This window comes from Mixophyes fleayi, chromosome 4, assembly GCF_038048845.1.
Source record: "Mixophyes fleayi isolate aMixFle1 chromosome 4, aMixFle1.hap1, whole genome shotgun sequence".
Lineage (NCBI taxonomy): Eukaryota > Metazoa > Chordata > Amphibia > Anura > Limnodynastidae > Mixophyes > Mixophyes fleayi.
The window spans coordinates 303,902,628-303,923,725 of record NC_134405.1 but is presented as its reverse complement, the minus strand read 5'-3'; the positions used below and the strand labels follow the sequence as shown (position 1 = coordinate 303,923,725).

The window sequence follows — 21,098 nt, the reverse complement described above, 5'->3', positions numbered from 1 at the left end:
TATTTTTCTAACCTTAAACTACAATTTAACAATTAGTTCACTTACCTTTGCTAATGAGGTTGCGCGCATCTGAAACTCATTGACTCCTCCAATGTCCTACTTACGGTGAGGTACCTAGAATTGTACCTGTATATATTTTGGTCTAAGATTTGGTCTAGTGACTTATCCAATACAAATGCTATGTTTGCATTGTATTTTTCCCCCCTTTTCATACATTTGCAGCTGCCACCTTGTACTATGTTCTGTTATTCAATTTTCCGTGAATCAGTATTAGTAAGTTCTTTTCCATCTCAGTTTTCCACTACTGTATTCCATTAATATTAAAGTTGTTAACATTGCTGTTGTGTATAACCATACATTTTTATATATTAAATTGATCATGGCGCCACAGCCTAGTTTCCCGTTTTGTCTAAAATATGTAACAAGTTACTGTCCTGCAATATTATGTGTACAAAAACTGTAAAATGGTCAGATACACAAGAGAGATACACAAGTCACATTTACCATAAATAAAAATATTAAATACAGTTCTTCCCCATGAATTGTTTATCCCTTTAAAAATTAAAGGAAATCATCCTTGTTGTAGCAGTCTGTCACTCACCGGACTGTGAGTGCTTCTTCCCGGACATTTAGGAACCGTGGCCGTCCTCCATCCTGAGGGACTGCGCATGCGCAGCCCTTTCTATACCTCCAGTGTATGTTCCTTTAACTTAATTGGCAGATCAGGCAACCTCCCTATATTAAGCACCTGTGGTCAATACCACGTTGCCTGATCTTGGAGTCTCATTCCCCATGAGTCTCTGAAGGTGTTCCTGTGTTTCCTTGTTTATTCAGCCCTGCTGATTCCTGTGGTTTCCAAACCACTTCTACCTCTGTGGTTTCCAAACCACTTCTGCTACTGTGGTTCCCATACCACTTCTACCATCTACTGTATCATCGTGACTGTGAGCTGATTCCTATCCGCTGCCTCCGTGCACTACAGTCTTCTAATCACTTCAACTCTACCATGTATCATTGGGACTGTTAGCTGATGCCTATCCGCTGCCTCCGTGCATTATAGGCTTCAACCACATCCACTCACCTGTTCATGTTTGTGACTGCCAGCTGATTCCTATCCGCTGCCTCCGTGCACTACAGGCTTCAACCTGCAACTCGTCTGTGTTTCATCATCGTGACTGTTTGGCTGATTCCTATCCGCTGCCTCCGTGCACTACAGTCTTCAACCTGCAACTCGTCTGTGTTTCATCATTGTGACTGCTAGCTGATTCCTATCCGCTGCCTCCGTGCACTACAGTCTTCAACCTGCAACCCGTCTGTGTTTCATCGTGACTGTTTAGCTGATTCCTATCCGCTGCCTCTGTGCGCTTCAGTCTTCAGTCCTTGTCTACTCTACCGTGTTTCCTTGAGTCTGCTGCCACTATTGCTACCCGCTACTCTCCGTGATCATCTGTTCCAGTTCAACTCTGCTCCGGTGTCCCATCGTTACTGCACCTGCTGGTTGCTATTGGTTACCTCCGTGTTCCCGCAGAGACCCGCTGCTGTTACTTCTCAGCGCTACTCATCCATCTACTGCTGATCCGCTCTCCACGCCTTCCTGTGTTCCCTGCTGGTCTACCTACCTGTGCGCTGCACCTGCTAGACCCCTGCTTCACCCATCCAGGGACTTGTATCCTGCTGGCCTCCTGCCCTTCAGGTATCTCTGCACTCCTGTCTGACTGCCTTCTCCTGAACCACGGTATGCATACTTCCCATTGACTGTGCTGTGTATTGCATACCTTGCTGGACTGTGTTGGTTCTCCTCTGGAGTGTACTATCTGCTGACTCTACTGCCATCATTGACTGTGTTATCTTATGCCGGATTACTTCAAGAGACTTTCTATATTGGCAGTGTTGTTCAGTCATTTATACATTTATATTGTGCATATTACTGTGGATCAAAGTCAAGGTGCCCGTGTATATATTGTGTTGCAGCCTCTCCCCGTGCACCTCCTCACATATATATTCAGTAGTACAACTTGCTAGTGGCAGACCACTGACTCCTGTTTACAGTTTCACCTGTTCCAGTATCCTCTCACATAGCAGTGGTACATCTTGCTAACGCAGACCACTGACTCCCCGGATACCTCCACTTGGATTCCATTCCTTCACTCTGACAGCGGTACAACTTGCTATCCGCAGACCGCTGACTCTCATCACCTCCTCGTTTCTGTTGGACATTCCTCCTCACTATAGCAGTGGTACAACTTGCTACCGCAGACCACTGACTACCTTCACGTGTCCTTTGTCCATACAGTTCCTCGTGTATTACTACCTCCATATTGCCAGTGCTGCTAGTCATAGACTTTCCTGAGCATCTCATCATCTGCTATTTCCTGTTCCGTGATCACCCTGCTACCAGAGTACCATATTACCACCTATACTGCTCTGGTAAGCCTATCACCTGGTGATCCCTGGGTAAAGACTCCTAGTGCCCGTGACAGTAAGATCAGGCCATGACAGACCCAGATACGGAACCTACTGCTAAAGAGATGCTGCAGCATCTGGTCAGCCGTGTGGAGCAACAGGATGCTCGCCAACAGCTGTTACTTCAATGTTACCAATCGTTAACCTCCCAAGGAACATCTGGACAGACTGTTACAGCTAGTATTGAAGCTCCTGTGCTTTCCTCCGTTTCCCCAGTGCCATCCCAGGTGTCTACAGCTCCTACGCTTCACCTGCCTACTCCGTCAAAATATGACGGGGACCCCAAAACTTGTAGAGGTTTCCTTAACCAATGTTCAGTCCATTTTGAACTCCAACCTCAAAATTTTTCTACCCATCGTTCCAGAGTGGCCTATCTTATCTCATTGTTTTCTGGACAAGCCCTGGCTTGGGCCTCCCCTCTGTGGGAAAGAAACGATCCAATTCTACAAGATAGTGCCAAATTCATTTCCACGTTCCGAAGTGTGTTCGATGAACCAGGTCGTGTGACCTCCGCTGCTTCCAGCATTCTTCGTTTGCGACAAGGCTCCCATACAGTAGGACAGTATGTCATTCAATTTAGGATCTTAGCCTCTGAACTTCAGTGGAACACTGAAGCATTAGTTGCCGCCTTCTGGCAGGGGCTCTCCGATAAAATTAAAGATGCACTGACTACCCAAGAGCTTCCTTCGTCACTAGAAGATTTGATCTCTCTTTGCCATCGTGTAGACATGAGATTTCGTGAAAGAGAATCTGAGAAAACAACTTCTGCTAAAGCACCTCTTCGTTTAAACCCTCAATTTCGTCCAGTTTCACCTTCTGTGATTCCCATGGAGATAGGACGTTCCAAATTATCTTTAGAAGAGAGGAAACGAAGAGTAAAGAATAGACTCTGTATCTATTGTGCTGATTCCACACATATGCTCAGTTCTTGCCCTAAGAAATCGGGAAATGCCAGGCCCTAACTAGTTCTGGAGAGGTGAAGTTAGGGTCCCTGGAGTCCTCTCCATTGTCTATGAAATCTAAAGTCTGCGCTTTCGATGTTACGATTTCCTTTGCTACCAAATCCTTTGAGTCACAGGCATTGATTGATTCCGGAGCAGCAGGAAATTTCATTTCTAAATCACTAGTGAATCAATGGTCCCTACCAGTGATCACTTTAAAAACACCCATTACTGTGACGGCTATAGATGGATCACGTCTCATCAATGGTCTCATCACCCAGAGTACGTCTCCAGTAACCCTTCAGATTGGTGTACTACACCATGAAGAAATTTCGTTTTTAATTCTTCCTGTTACGACAAGTCCGATTGTCTTAGGCCTTCCATGGCTTCAATGTCACTCTCCCCAGATTGACTGGCGCACCCCTCAAGTTACGTCTTGGGGGCCTGAATGTCACCATCGTTGTCTCTCTCAAGTTATTCCTCTTAAAGTACAGCAATCTTCCATCTCATCTTCCTCCCCGGGACTCCCTCCTCAGTATGCTTCATTTGCCGATGTGTTTGATAAAGCTCAGTCTGAACGTCTTCCTCCTCATCGTTCTTGGGATTGTCCGATCGACCTTCTACCTGGCAAGACTCCTCCCAGGGGTCGGGTCTATCCTCTCTCGTTACCTGAAACTCAAGCCACATCTGAGTACATACAGGAGAATCTCCAGCGTGGGTTCATTCGACCTTCCACCTCTCCCGCTGGAGCTGGGTTCTTCTTCGTCAAAAAGAAGGATGGATCATTACGCCCTTGTATAGATTTTCGTGGACTCAACGCCATTACTATCAAGAATCGGTATCCCATTCCGCTGATCACTGAGCTATTTGATCGCATCAAGGGAGCTCGGATATTTACTAAGTTGGATCTTCGTGGTGCCTACAATTTAATTAGAATCCGTTCCGGTGACGAATGGAAGACCGCGTTTAACACCAGAGATGGGCATTACGAATATTTAGTAATGCCCTTCGGGCTGTGTAATGCCCCCGCGGTTTTCCAGGGTTTCATCAATGAGATCTTTCGGGACTTATTATATGTATGTGTCGTTGTCTACCTGGACGACATATTGATCTTCTCACAGGACCTGCCTTCTCATCACCAACATGTGGCAGAGGTCCTCTCCAGACTACGGAAAAACTCGTTGTTCTGTAAATTGGAAAAATGTTCATTCGAGTTACCCCAGATTCCATTCTTGGGGTATATAGTTTCCGGAGTTGGCCTGAAGATGGATCCAGACAAAGTAAATGCTGTACTACATTGGCCTCAGCCAACTACTCTTCGTGCCATCCAGCGTTTTTTAGGTTTTGCCAATTACTATAGACGCTTCATTCAAGACTTCTCATCCATTGCATCTCCCATTGTGGCCTTAACTCGGAAAGGGGCTAATACTAAGCAATGGTCATCTGAGGCTCTCCAAGCCTTTCAAATCCTCAAAGAGTCCTTCTCGTCTGCTCCCATTCTGCGACAACCTGATGTGACACTCCCCTTCTTCCTAGAAGTAGATGCCTCTAATGTGGGCTTAGGAGCTATTCTCTCCCAACGCTCGGAGCAACAAAAATTACATCCTTGTGCCTTCTACTCTCGGGGTCTTCTGCCCGCAGAGAAAAACTATACTATCGGGGACAAGGAGTTGCTGGCCATCAAAGCTGCATTAGAGGAATGGAGATACTTGTTGGAAGGAGCTCGCCATCCGGTGACGATCTTCACGGATCATAAGAACTTGTCATATTTGCAATCTGCTCAATGCTTGAACCCTCGTCAAGCAAGATGGTCTCTTTTCTTTTCCCGTTTTGAATTAATTATAACCTTCAAACCAGCTGCTAAGAACAAGAAAGCTGACGCTCTATCTCGAGCTTTTGTGACGTCCTCTGATGTAGAAGAGGTTCCCAACCATGCTATTCTAGACCCCAAATGTATTTCTCTGGCTGCTTCATCCACCAAAATGCTACCATTTGGGAAGACCCTCGTGCCTCCTACTCTGAGGAGGAAAATCCTTTCGTGGTTCCATGCCTCTCGTTTTTCTGGACACGCCGGTGAACATAAGACCTTTGAGATTCTCTCTCGTAGTTACTGGTGGCCTTCAATGAGGAGAGACGTCAAAGAGTTTATTGCTTCCTGTGATTTATGTTCTCAGTTCAAATCCTCCCGCAGAACTCCAGCAGGGTTGCTGCGACCACTACCCATTCCGTCCAAGCCTTGGACCCATATTAGTATGGATTTCGTTACTGATTTGCCACCAAGTAAGAATCACAATACTATTTGGGTAGTGGTAGACAGATTTTCGAAGATGGCTCATTTCGTCCCTCTGTCCGGTTTACCTTCCTCGTCTACTCTGGCTGAACATTTCATTAAAGAAATCTTCCGCATCCATGGATGTCCGTCTGAGATTGTGTCAGATAGAGGAGTACAATTCGTTTCCAGATTCTGGCGGGCCCTTTGTAAAACCTTGGGCATACGATTAGCACTCTCATCGTCTTACCATCCGCAATCTAACGGACAAACGGAACGAGTCAATCAAGATCTTGAGACTTTTATTAGGATGTTCTCTTCAGCCAACCAAGACAACTGGGTAGAATTGCTCCCTTGGGCTGAATTCGCCCATAACAACATGTACCATGAGTCATCATCCAAAACTCCATTCTTTGTGGTCTACGGTCACCATCCGTCTTTTCCGGAATTTCCTGCCCTCCCGCCCACCCAAGTTCCTGCTGTGGAGACTGCTTGTCAGACCTTCAAAAATATCTGGTCTCAGGTCAAAACCTGTTTAAAGAAGACATCTAACAAATATAAGTCTTTCGCAGATAAGAAGAGGCGGGCTATTCCACCACTAAAAATTGGAGATCGTGTCTGGTTATCTACCAAAAATATTCGTTTGAAGGTTCCATCTATGAAATTCGCCCCTCGTTTTATTGGTCCATATAGGATCATTCAAGTTATCAATCCAGTATGTGTTAAACTTCTTCTTCCTAAGAATCTTCGGATCTCCAATGCCTTCCATGTGTCCTTGCTCAAACCTCTCATCATCAACCGTTTCTCGACTCCTTCCTCAGCACCGCAGCCAGTTCAAGTTCATCAGGAGGAGGATTTCGAGATTACTGAGGTATTGGATGCAAAAATTTCGCGAGGAGTCCTCCGTTTCCTCGTTCATTGGAAGGGCTTTGGTCCTGAAGAGCGTTCATGGATCAAAGCTGAAGATCTTAATGCTCCTGCCCTTCTGAAGAAGTTTTATTCCAAAAATCCGGACAAGCCCGGTTCCAGGCGTTCTGTGCCCACCTTTAAAAGGGGGGGTACTGTCACTCACCGGACTGTGAGTGCTTCTTCCCGGACATTTAGGAACCGTGGCCGTCCTCCATCCTGAGGGACTGCGCATGCGCAGCCCTTTCTATACCTCCAGTGTATGTTCCTTTAACTTAATTGGCAGATCAGGCAACCTCCCTATATTAAGCACCTGTGGTCAATACCACGTTGCCTGATCTTGGAGTCTCATTCCCCATGAGTCTCTGAAGGTGTTCCTGTGTTTCCTTGTTTATTCAGCCCTGCTGATTCCTGTGGTTTCCAAACCACTTCTACCTCTGTGGTTTCCAAACCACTTCTGCTACTGTGGTTCCCATACCACTTCTACCATCTACTGTATCATCGTGACTGTGAGCTGATTCCTATCCGCTGCCTCCGTGCACTACAGTCTTCTAATCACTTCAACTCTACCATGTATCATTGGGACTGTTAGCTGATGCCTATCCGCTGCCTCCGTGCATTATAGGCTTCAACCACATCCACTCACCTGTTCATGTTTGTGACTGCCAGCTGATTCCTATCCGCTGCCTCCGTGCACTACAGGCTTCAACCTGCAACTCGTCTGTGTTTCATCATCGTGACTGTTTGGCTGATTCCTATCCGCTGCCTCCGTGCACTACAGTCTTCAACCTGCAACTCGTCTGTGTTTCATCATTGTGACTGCTAGCTGATTCCTATCCGCTGCCTCCGTGCACTACAGTCTTCAACCTGCAACCCGTCTGTGTTTCATCGTGACTGTTTAGCTGATTCCTATCCGCTGCCTCTGTGCGCTTCAGTCTTCAGTCCTTGTCTACTCTACCGTGTTTCCTTGAGTCTGCTGCCACTATTGCTACCCGCTACTCTCCGTGATCATCTGTTCCAGTTCAACTCTGCTCCGGTGTCCCATCGTTACTGCACCTGCTGGTTGCTATTGGTTACCTCCGTGTTCCCGCAGAGACCCGCTGCTGTTACTTCTCAGCGCTACTCATCCATCTACTGCTGATCCGCTCTCCACGCCTTCCTGTGTTCCCTGCTGGTCTACCTACCTGTGCGCTGCACCTGCTAGACCCCTGCTTCACCCATCCAGGGACTTGTATCCTGCTGGCCTCCTGCCCTTCAGGTATCTCTGCACTCCTGTCTGACTGCCTTCTCCTGAACCACGGTATGCATACTTCCCATTGACTGTGCTGTGTATTGCATACCTTGCTGGACTGTGTTGGTTCTCCTCTGGAGTGTACTATCTGCTGACTCTACTGCCATCATTGACTGTGTTATCTTATGCCGGATTACTTCAAGAGACTTTCTATATTGGCAGTGTTGTTCAGTCATTTATACATTTATATTGTGCATATTACTGTGGATCAAAGTCAAGGTGCCCGTGTATATATTGTGTTGCAGCCTCTCCCCGTGCACCTCCTCACATATATATTCAGTAGTACAACTTGCTAGTGGCAGACCACTGACTCCTGTTTACAGTTTCACCTGTTCCAGTATCCTCTCACATAGCAGTGGTACATCTTGCTAACGCAGACCACTGACTCCCCGGATACCTCCACTTGGATTCCATTCCTTCACTCTGACAGCGGTACAACTTGCTATCCGCAGACCGCTGACTCTCATCACCTCCTCGTTTCTGTTGGACATTCCTCCTCACTATAGCAGTGGTACAACTTGCTACCGCAGACCACTGACTACCTTCACGTGTCCTTTGTCCATACAGTTCCTCGTGTATTACTACCTCCATATTGCCAGTGCTGCTAGTCATAGACTTTCCTGAGCATCTCATCATCTGCTATTTCCTGTTCCGTGATCACCCTGCTACCAGAGTACCATATTACCACCTATACTGCTCTGGTAAGCCTATCACCTGGTGATCCCTGGGTAAAGACTCCTAGTGCCCGTGACACAGTCCATATTAAAATGACAAGTAATACAACTAGATGGCTGTTAATTAATCTAATTAATTGATCTAATATAGCCAAATGCAAGTTTAGAACAGTGTTGCTAAGGTTTTCATAAAGTTACATTTAAACAAATGTCTTCGTAAGCAGTGTACAGCTTGTAGACATATAAAAGTGAAACATGTATAGCATAGTTGGCACAAGGCTCTTTCAAAGACCCTTCCAAGGATGATTTAGCGGAAATGGACTCATGGGAAACTGTGGACAGTTGCACTAAATTCAATAGTAATATCACAATTTAACACAAACAATATTGATTGGCTTAGTAGCAATTCATTAATTAAAACGTTTTTTGCAGGCTTGGAGGCTAACTCAAAGTTTGTGAGGACTGTCCGAAAGTCAGATTGTGTTCTATGGTAGACTATGGCAGAAATAGCTCTGGAAGTCCATCCAGTATCAGCCAGTTGTATGCAGTACAATACCATCCTTGCTCCTTGCTATTATGCATATTTTGCAGCAATGGCCAACTATTAACGCATGCATTAGCTCATCAGGAAACCTGGCCACAGAAAATTAAACGTGTAGTTGCACACTCTGTAACTTTTATTCACCTTAATTCTTTTTGATAACCTCTTATACTATGTTCAGTATAGTTCATTTGAACCAACATTCCATAGATGATGTCTATTTTGTAATAGTATTCACTGTATAATATACATTTTTTGTCTCTGTAAAATTGCACAAAAAAACCTACCAATAAAACAAAGTTCTTTTAAGTCAAATAAATCTCATGGGGCATGCTGCCAGCACAGAACTCCAGGGGAAAAATCAACAGTGGACAGAAGTAGATACTCAATGATCATGATATCCATTAATTAATTAAAAGTGAGTGGCAGAACACACAAACAAATGAACATCAATTGACTGCAAATATCAACTCGTGGCACAAGCAGCCGTTTTTGTCAAAAAATCTCCACAGAGCAGTATATCATGGGCAGGTCGCAGTGCATACACTTCTACTCCCACCTGCTGATGCATGTTTATGAATTAAGTGGTGTAAAGAGCACATGCAATGAATTACTCAGGGGAGGAATATGACATAAGATAATCATCCTCTCTATGTGGTGCCAAACTAAGGAACTGTACAATCCTGAGTGCTTGTTCCAACAATAAAGGGTGGGCTATATTTTCCTAGCATTATTTGGGTGCAGTTTCCTTAGAAGGGAGTTCAATGCTACTGAGTGCTGAGTGATCAGCTTTGCCCCCATATTACAGCAATGCTTTGCTGGCAGGAAGGGTGTATTCCATGATGGCATTGCCCCAACCTACAGAATGATCATTCAATGGTTTGATGAGCATTACACCAATGTCATCCATACGTTATGACTTTCTCAGTCACAAGTTCTGAAACCAATTTAGCACATATGAGATATTCTGTAATAACGCCTGAGGCAGTGTTTTCCACACCCAACAACCAGGCATCAGTTTAGTGAGGTTTTTGTGGAGGAATAATCCTGCAGACGTCGGTAGATTCACTGCCGTGGCACATACAGGTCATACTGGCCGTACATTCTGGCCCAATGCTCTATTAAATTACTTTATTGGTGTTTCCATTTTCTTGTCCGCTACCTCTAATAGATTTAATATTAAGTATATACCATTTAGTAATTACTAGCATATACCTTTAAGCCAATTCCTCGGTACTGTCTCACTAAATATGAAAAGTTCAATACACCTACAAATCTAAATATTTATAGATGTTTTAAATGAATAATTCACAGACTTGTACAAATTTGCATCTTATTAAAGAGTTTATATGCAAACTAATGATGGTTTTGAGAAATATTCCTAAATTACATTTCCAACTACAGTAAATACTGTATGAAATAGCTTCGTTATTGCTGATATTAAATGTCATGCTCTAAGTGGTTTATTGCTATAGTGTTATTATTAGTACATTTCTCACCTCCTACTTATCAGTTGAGATGTACTGTATGTACATGGCACTATATTAGCTTTGCCAGACAGTGTTCTGAGTATCTGCTCATGCGTGACTTGGTTTTGCCGGTGCATTAAAATGTAGAAAAATATATTTTAATATATGCAATTTTGGGAAAAAAATTGTATTTGAAAAATAAAACATTTTTTCCCTAGCTGGCCTCAGTCTATCATCATTCTGAGATGGAAATAGCGATAGGAGGAAAGCATTGGAACTTGTACCACCACTGCCCTATATTTTGCATAGGGAAGCTTTCGCCACAGAGATCCGGCGATAGCTGCCGTGTTCGTCGGAGAAAGGGCTTTTCTCCCTTCAATAAATAGGCCCATCAAATAGGGCATTATTTCTATTTAAAATTGTATGATTGGTTTACTATATTTAGCACCACAAAGAAAATATGTCATGACTTTTAAGGTCTGAGAAAAGTTGAAATGCTTGTCTCACTAAGCAGTAAGCAGTGCAGTTCTTAAATAATAATACATACTTTATGCTAAGACATCACAAAAACATACAATATGACTAATATAATTACTACAGTTTATGATATCCTGTTAATTATATTTGTTAATTCATTTAAGATATATTTTTTATATTGTATTTGATTCTTAAAAGTGTTACTCTGACATTTCACAAAGTTTAATGTTCATAAAAATAAAATTAAGAAATGTACAACATTAATATGTTTCAATAAATCATCCAAGCCACACAAGAACTGAAAATTTACCATGTCAAAAAGTCAAGTTCATTATTGACAGAGACAATGACATAATGTATCACTGCACATGTATCTTGTCTGTAGCTGATTCACTGCAGTGCTAGTAGCAAGTTATGTAAATTTTAGCCATGGAGAAAATAATTAGTTATTTTTACTTTGAAAAAACACATTAATATTCATGTGGATTTGTAAGTAATTTCCATTACGACAAAAAATATTACTATAAAAAGTGTTCAATAAACAAAACAATATCTTACAGATTTATATGCAGTATTTTCGATCATTGCACATGTCATTACTGTGTATCATGTAAGAAAGACAACATGAGTCAGATTTACTAATATTCATTGTCAGGATATAAGTTTTATAAAACGTTATATCATTAAAATGTTATGATATATAAAATATAACTTTTAGAATTGTGTATTCAAGGTCAACCTTACAGTGTTTAGATTAGAAGGTAAATAAGGATTGTATTTGTACTTGTATATTAGTAAACCAAACTCTACGTGCATTGAATGTGGATCCTCACCTGGATGACTTCACTGAAGGCACTGTTGATGGAAAAAGACTCCTCATCATTCAAAATGTCCTTTAGTTGAGGAAAATCCAAAGGCCTCAAAAAGGTGAAATCAGTTCTCTCTAAGGCTGGTGAAAGGCAAGCACTGTAACATTGATTTGTTGGTCTAGTTAATGTCTTTACCTCCATATACTTTAAGGTACCATCTGAATTGAGCTGGAGAGTTGGCTGGTGGTGACACTGAAAATCATTCATTTCAGCTGCACCCAGAGAGTTGCAGATACTTTGGGTAGTCTTTGTCCTTAAACACTTGACAGTCACAACAATGAATGTGATGAGAAACACTGTGCTGACAGATGCTAGGGATATTATTAAATATAAAGTCACATCTGATTGTTTGTTGTGATCTGTCAGGTAATCCTGGGAGTTAGGTGCTTCATCATGAACAAACTCTTCAAATGATACAAAGATAGTAGCTGTGCTTGATAAGGCTGGCTCTCCATTATCTCTAACAAGAACCAAAATGGTATACAGGCTTTCATCTGACTCAAGTAAACTTCTCATCATTCTGATTTCTCCTGTATGTGGAGCAACTCTAAACATGGAAGGATCAGAGGCTTCTAAGATACTGTAAGACAGCCATGCATTATAACCTGAATCCAAATCTACAGCTGTTACTTTGGTTACCAAATAACCGGCAGACACAGGGCGAGGTATTCTTTGATGCTCAATGGCCTCTCGAGTCAAAACAGGGTACAAAATTTTGGGGTAGTTATCATTTTGGTCTAAAATAAATATATAAAGAGTAGCATTTGATTTTAATTTTGGTGAACCTCCATCTTCAACAAAAACAGTGATTTCTAAAAGCTGAATATGTTCATAATTGAAGGATCGCTGAGCATAAACATTGCCATTGTATGCATTTATATATACATAGGAAGATATTGGAGATCCTGCTATATATGATTCTGATAGAGAGAACGTTAGTTGGGAATTCTCTCCTTCATCCGCATCGTTAGCATATAAGGTACAAAGTAAAATTCCTGGAACATTATTCTCGTAAATGTAAGCATTGAAAGAATGATGTGAAAAAATTGGATAATTATCATTGACATCTGAAACATTGAGAACCATTGTCCTTTTTGTGTACATTGGTGGAGAACCTAAGTCTATGGCAACTAAGTTGATAGTGTACTGCGGTTTAATTTCCCTATCTAATACTCCATCTGTAATCAAAGAATAGTGATTTTCAAAGGATTTAAATTTAAATGGAATCCCTGGTGTTATTTCTAACTGCACTTCTCCATTCTTTTCAGAATCTCGGTCAATTATATTAAACAGTCCAACTACTGTGCCAATTGCTGTATTTTCTGGAACTGAATTCTCCAGGGAAGTCACAAAAATTTCAGGAGCATTATCATTAGAATCTTCAATTTCCACTTGAATAACACAATGTCCTTCCATTACTGGAACACCTTTATCTCTTGCTCTTACATAGATTTCATAGAAACTAGATTCCTCAAAATCAATACTTCTTTGGACATGAATCTCACCAGTAAGTGGATCAAGTGTAAACAACTTTCCTACAGATTTGAAGGTGTGGTCTTCAAAAAAATACTCAATTTCACTGTTTAGACCCTCATCCATATCTGTAGCATTAAGTTTAATTAATAAAGTCCCTGGCAGATTATTTTCTAATAAACTGGTCTTATACACTGGTTGATCGAATGAAGGAGGATTGTCATTGTTATCCAAAACATGCACAGTAATTTTGGTAGTTCCTGATTTAGCTGGATGGCCACCGTCTAAAGCGGTCAGTATCAGGTGATGCTCTGCTATTTCCTCTCTATCTAAAGCATTTTCTAAGACTAATTCAGGAAAAATCTTGCCATCTTTTAATTGTATGACATTCAGTGAAAAATACTGGCTTGGGTTCAACTGATAGGAGCTTACAGCATTAGTACCAACATCTCGGTCAATGGCATTTTCCAAAGGGAACCTCAGCCCTGGGGCTGCTAGCTCAGCAAATTTAATAAGTCGCTCATTATTTACAAAATGAGGCGAATTATCATTTATATCCAAAATTTCAATAACCAAACGAAACAGCTCTAATGGCTTTTCAATTATCAATTCTACAGGCAGCAAGCAGCTTGAACTAAAACCACACAGACTCTCTCTATCTATCTTTTCATTCAGTAGCAGATCTCCGTTCTCCAATCTAATAACAAAATACCTCCTGCTTTCTTCAGATCCCAGTCTCAGTCTCCGTTCAGAGATTTGTTCAGCATTCAAGCCCAAATCACGAGCCACATTTCCTATAAGTGTTCCGGGCTCAGATTCCTCTACCATGGTATAGTAAAGCTGTGCACAGACCCTTTCCCAGCAGCCAAGGGAAAACAAATACAATACTTGCCATATCCAAGCATTCCAATACTTCTGAAAGTCCATTTTAATGAAATGCTTCCCTGGGATTAAAAGGCACAAGATGTCAGGTTGTTAGATCAATTCAAAAATCATGATATGGTCTGAATTAATCCAATAAAGCAAATTAAATCCTTCCCAACTCTTCCTTTATTCAAAGCGACTTTGCATAGCTTTGTTATTCTTACTGATCAAAGTGAGAGAGGGAGGGTGAGTCACTGCCGGGGGTGGAGAGAATGAAGACAGTAATAGCAGATATTATGTGTTAGCTCATAAGATTATTGGTTAAGATAGACTCCCACTCTTCCAATGACTAAAACTGTCTTGGCATTACAATACGTACTAATATCATAGCATCAGTAAGTACAGAACAACCCGTATCATCCAATGCTCATTTAACAACATTAAGCAACAATTCTGATGTAGACTAGTAAAAATCCAGTCTGCAGCAATAAATAACACAAGAAAACCACAGCTAGTAATAAAATTATTCATTTTGACTATATATTCACTTTCCTAGAGCAGATGGATCTGAGATACAGTAGATGGATTTGTCCTTAGCATACAATAAATTAAAACGCTTCACATTTTGTAATTATACACTACTAATTCTACCATGGTGATATGCAAATCAAATAACAGATTTCTCTGCTCTGAAAAAAAACCCAAAAACTTAAGGCACACTTTACCGGACTAAAAAATTAAAATGTAATCATTATTCATGTGACAGAGTACAAGTCATGAAATTATATGCCTTTTTCTATGATCTTTCTAGAATGAATCCAGGATTCTTTTTGATTCTTTTCCAAGAACACGTGGGTACAGAATGCTCAAGCCCCTTCTGTTGCAATGTTGTTAAAAAGTAACTGAGTGGGCAGTTATCTCACATAATTCTGCATTTTAACACACAATATATTTCTGCTTTAAAACATGATTATATAATATTTCTTCTAAGAGAACTACATATAGCATATATTACAAACTGTAGATAAACAGCTAATAATGAAATGTCTTTACACTAGGAACGCTGTTGTCATACACATACTAAATTCTGCATCAGTAAAAATGAATTACTGAAATTGCTGTCATGTTACTGACTTACAATATACTGTAATATCTGGATGCCAAACATTGTGTTTCTATATGGAAAGATGTGATTAATAACTAAATGTTTGTGATTTAAATGTATCTATAACTAGTTAGCATTTTGTTATTCAATAGTTTATGTTTAATCTATTTAACTCCATTTTATCTCTTTTATCTCTTTTCTGCTGGCATTTCTTGCTTGGTTTATTTATGCATATGAAGCAGACTCTTGCTATCTAAACAAATACTTAGTTTATCCATTTGTTGAGTGTTTGGCTCACTTGAAATACATGTAAAACACTAATATAGTTGCTGAAGACCTCTACTCAAATTCTATTCTGAGCACCTTGATACTTTGTGGTTATATAGCCACCAAAATTAGATGAATGAGCAGATATATGTCTGAAAAATGATTTGCACCATTTGTCATAAAAAATGTAGATGTTATAAAAATTGGTTCTATTACAGTAGGTTCCTGGATAGGCTGTTACTTGTGGCTTTCTGGCATTTTGACCCTGCTTGGCTCCTGACTTTGCCTGCTATCTACCTGTCCTGACTTTGGCATGTTGTCCTAGATACTGATATTGTTTGCATCTGTTCGACTGCTGGTAAACACTCATGCTCAGAAAATGAACGTATGCAACTGGGACTATTCTGACCTGTGATTTTTTGACACTTACGTCTCCTTACACGGAAGAGATGTGACGGGGATGGAAGGGGTGTTCTAATGTAGGCAATAAGGGTGTGTTTGAGCAATTTCATATGGATTCAGACTGAGTCAACCTAAACCAATAATGGATCAGAAGTCCTCCATGATATTTAAAGATAGTGACAAGTTATAGGCAATGATCCTCTCACTCTAAGGAACAAAAGGCTGCCATTGTCAAACCCAAAGATTCATAGATTTGAGATTTTGTTCTGGACACATAATCCGCAGCATTGGTATCTGTTGAGGCCTCCTCTGAAACCTTGGCATACTTTATGATCTCCTTAATTTACCACATCTCCACTATAAATGCTCTGTTCAACTTTAAACAATAGCTGACAAGTTCAGAAATACGTTCATAATTTCATTGGTGGTCAGTAGATAATGAATGGAATGTCTCTCATTTGTGACCGATTGCAGCTGGGATAACAAAAGACTGCAAACTGGAGTGCTGATGACTTTGACTCCTGTGAAGAGCCCTGAGACTGTGAGTGTGTCATAGGTGTCCAGAGGAGAGAAGCAGCTGTGTTCACTCTGTAGGTGCTATTAAGAGGTCAGTAAGAGGGTCAGTAAGTAACTAGTGAGTAATTAGTGAGAGTCAGTGCATAGATATACTTAATTTGCACCAGATATAGCTCTGCACATTAGACTGTGTACCAGATATGGCTCTGCATATTTAACTTTTCACTACAGATAGCTCTGCATTTAATCTTGGCACCAAATATAGCCCTGCATATTAGACCTAAGTACAAGATTTAACAGTTAATTATTACAGAAATTGGGCTGTGCAATATTGTTGTCAATTAAGTATGTCAAATAGCCCTTCTAATCATTTAATCAATCTAATTCATGGTGTAGGGTGACCTACCATGATTTCTGCTCATGGTTCTAACCTGTTTAAAACAAGCTCTAGTCCCTGCAATAAAAATGTATGCATCTATAACACAAACACTTTCTTTACCCCGTATGACAGATTATAATTTTTAAAATGCTGAGTGAATTAACATTCAGTATGTCGATGCCCAGCAATGTGTTTGGACTATAGCGGGTCATTGCTGGTTATACAATTCAAGATGTGTATATTATTATAAGGAAGCAGGAAGAGATAAACATGAGTGCTGACTTCTGTAATTTCTGCTTTTTCTTCAGTAGAACAGGTTAGTATCCTACTCTATTGAACAAATGGTGGGAAACCAATGAGGGCCACCACCAAGTTAATATAATTAGATAGGGTGAGAATGTCAAAATAATATTAATAATAATACACGTATAAAAAAACAAATTTGTAAAGAATCAATGGAGTTGCAATTTAAAGGCAAATACAGATATATTACTAGGTCTGCCACCTTTTGTAAAAAAACAAATTTGTTTGTGCTGCAGCAAATAAGGGTTGAATTAACATGACATACTATGACACATGGACATCCTGTATGCTCTGTACATAGCACAATCCAGTGAAAAGGCAAATATATTTTACATGTGTGAATTTCCCATCTTGACTACTGTAACCTTCTCCTCACTGGTCTCCCCTGCTCCCATCTTGCTTCCCTTCACTATATACTTAATGTGACTGCCAGACTTATCTTTATTTCACACCATTTTTCTTCTGTCTCCCCTCTCTGCCTAGCCCTACACTGGCTCCCCTTCCCTTACAGAATCCTCTTCAAACTCTTCACTCACAAGGCCCTCTTACACTCTACCACTCCATAAATCTCCAACCTCCTCTCCATACACACTCCCTTCCATCCTCTGTGTTCGACTACTGACCGTTACTTCTTCTCCCCTTTGATCATCACATCCCACTTCGAATCCAAGATTTCTCCCTGGCTGCCCCCTCTCCACTGGAACAACCTCCCTCGTTCTATCAGACTCTCCCCTAGTCTGTGCAGCTTCAATCGGACTCTGAAAACTCACCTGTTCTCAAAAGCCTACCAGCTTTAACCATTGCCTAACCATCTCCCTATGCTTGATTACCTCACCCTCTCTAATCCTCCATCCCTCACTGTGCTCTTCTTGCTCTGATCCCCTCCGCTGACTCCCTTGTGTCTGCTGTCTGTGTGCCCTCCCTTTAGATTGTAGGCTCCTGCGAGCAAGGCCCTCTTTCCTCCTGTTTCACTACCTATTATTTTTGCTACTTTGGTACTGTCACTCACCGGACTGTGAGTGCTTCTTCCCGGACATTTAGGAACCGTGGCCGTCCTCCATCCTGAGGGACTGCGCATGCGCAGCCCTTTCTATACCTCCAGTGTATGTTCCTTTAACTTAATTGGCAGATCAGGCAACCTCCCTATATTAAGCACCTGTGGTCAACACCACGTTGCCTGATCTTGGAGTCTCATTCCCCATGAGTCTCTGAAGGTGTTCCTGTGTTTCCTTGTTTATTCAGCCCTGCTGATTCCTGTGGTTTCCAAACCACTTCTACCTCTGTGGTTTCCAAACCACTTCTGCTACTGTGGTTCCCATACCACTTCTACCATCTACTGTATCATCGTGACTGTGAGCTGATTCCTATCCGCTGCCTCCGTGCACTACAGTCTTCTAATCACTTCAACTCTACCATGTATCATTGGGACTGTTAGCTGATGCCTATCCGCTGCCTCCGTGCATTACAGGCTTCAACCACATCCACTCACCTGTTCATGATTGTGACTGCCAGCTGATTCCTATCCGCTCCCTCCGTGCACTACAGGCTTCAACCTGCAACTCGTCTGTGTTTCATCATCGTGACTGTTTGGCTGATTCCTATCCGCTGCCTCCGTGCACTACAGTCTTCAACCTGCAACTCGTCTGTGTTTCATCATCGTGACTGCTAGCTGATTCCTATCCGCTGCCTCCGTGCACTACAGTCTTCAACCTGCAACCCGTCTGTGTTTCATCGTGACTGTTTAGCTGATTCCTATCCGCTGCCTCTGTGCGCTTCAGTCTTCAGTCCTTGTCTACTCTACCGTGTTTCCTTGAGTCTGCTGCCACTATTGCTACCCGCTACTCTCCGTGATCATCTGTTCCAGTTCAACTCTGCTCCGGTGTCCCATCGTTACTGCACCTGCTGGTTGCTATTGGTTACCTCCGTGTTCCCGCAGAGACCCGCTGCTGTTACTTCTCAGCGCTACTCATCCATCTACTGCTGATCCGCTCTCCACGCCTTCCTGTGTTCCCGGCTGGTCTACCTACCTGTGCGCTGCACCTGCTAGACCCCTGCTTCACCCATCCAGGGACTTGTATCCTGCTGGCCTCCTGCCCTTCAGGTATCTCTGCACTCCTGTCTGACTGCCTTCTCCTGAACCACGGTATGCATACTTCCCATTGACTGTGCTGTGTATTGCATACCTTGCTGGACTGTGTTGGTTCTCCTCTGGAGTGTACTATCCGCTGAGTCTATTGCCATCATTGACTGTGTTGGTTCTCCTCTGGAGTGTACTATCTGCTGACTCTACTGCCATCATTGACTGTGTTATCTCATGCCGGATTACTTCAAGAGACTTTCTATATTGGCAGTGTTGTTCAGTCATTTATACATTTATATTGTGCATATTACTGTGGATCAAAGTCAAGGTGCCCGTGTATATATTGTGTTGCAGTCTCTCCCCGTGCACCTTCTCACATATATATTCAGTAGTACAACTTGCTAGTGGCAGACCACTGACTCCTGTTTACAGTTTCACCTGTTCCAGTATCCTCTCACATAGCAGTGGTACAACTTGCTAACGCAGACCACTGACTCCCCGGATACCTCCACTTGGATTCCATTCCTTCACTCAGACAGCGGTACAACTTGCTATCCGCAGACCGCTGACTCTCATCACCTCCTCGTTTCTGTTGGACATTCCTCCTCACTATAGCAGTGGTACAACTTGCTACCGCAGACCACTGACTACCTTCACGTGTCCTTTGTCCATACAGTTCCTCGTGTATTACTACCTCCATATTGCCAGTGCTGCTAGTCATAGACTTTCCTGAGCATCTCATCATCTGCTATTTCCTGTTCCGTGATCACCCTGCTACCAGAGTACCATATTACCACCTATACTGCTCTGGTAAGCCTATCACCTGGTGATCCCTGGGTAAAGACTCCTAGTGCCCGTGACAGTAAGATCAGGCCATGACAGACCCAGATACGGAACCTACTGCTAAAGAGATGCTGCAGCATCTGGTCAGCCGTGTGGAGCAACAGGATGCTCGCCAACAGCTGTTACTTCAATGTTACCAATCGTTAACCTCCCAAGGAACATCTGGACAGACTGTTACAGCTAGTATTGAAGCTCCTGTGCTTTCCTCCGTTTCCCCAGTGCCATCCCAGGTGTCTACAGCTCCTACGCTTCACCTGCCTACTCCGTCAAAATATGACGGGGACCCCAAAACTTGTAGAGGTTTCCTTAACCAATGTTCAGTCCATTTTGAACTCCAACCTCAAAATTTTTCTACCCATCGTTCCAGAGTGGCCTATCTTATCTCATTGTTTTCTGGACAAGCCCTGGCTTGGGCCTCCCCTCTGTGGGAAAGAAACGATCCAATTCTACAAGATAGTGCCAAATTCATTTCCACGTTCCGAAGTGTGTTCGATGAACCAGGTCGTGTGACCTCCGCTGCTTCCAGCATTCTTCGTTTGCGACAAGGCTCCCATACAGTAGGACAGTATGTCATTCAATTTAGGATCTTAGCCTCTGAACTTCAGTGGAACACTGAAGCATTAGTTGCCGCCTTCTGGCAGGGGCTCTCCGATAAAATTAAAGATGCACTGACTACCCAAGAGCTTCCTTCGTCACTAGAAGATTTGATCTCTCTTTGCCATCGTGTAGACATGAGATTTCGTGAAAGAGAATCTGAGAAAACAACTTCTGCTAAAGCACCTCTTCGTTTAAACCCTCAATTTCGTCCAGTTTCACCTTCTGTGATTCCCATGGAGATAGGACGTTCCAAATTATCTTTAGAAGAGAGGAAACGAAGAGTAAAGAATAGACTCTGTATCTATTGTGCTGATTCCACACATATGCTCAGTTCTTGCCCTAAGAGATCGGGAAATGCCAGGCCCTAAC

At 42.2% G+C, this 21,098-nt stretch overlaps 2 protein-coding genes across 9 annotated transcripts in view; both read right to left on the bottom strand.

Annotated features, from left to right (window-relative positions):
• The window catches only part of LOC142152884 (protocadherin gamma-A4-like), a 445,481-nt gene that overhangs the window by 255,293 nt on the left and 169,090 nt on the right, over nt 1-21,098 (bottom strand). The window lies entirely within an intron of this gene.
• On the bottom strand, nt 11,781-14,321 carry LOC142150169 (protocadherin gamma-C5-like). The gene has a single exon (XM_075205377.1). The coding sequence runs from the start codon at nt 14,298-14,300 to the stop codon at nt 11,838-11,840; it is 2,463 nt and encodes an 820-aa protein (XP_075061478.1). The 5' UTR covers nt 14,301-14,321; the 3' UTR covers nt 11,781-11,837.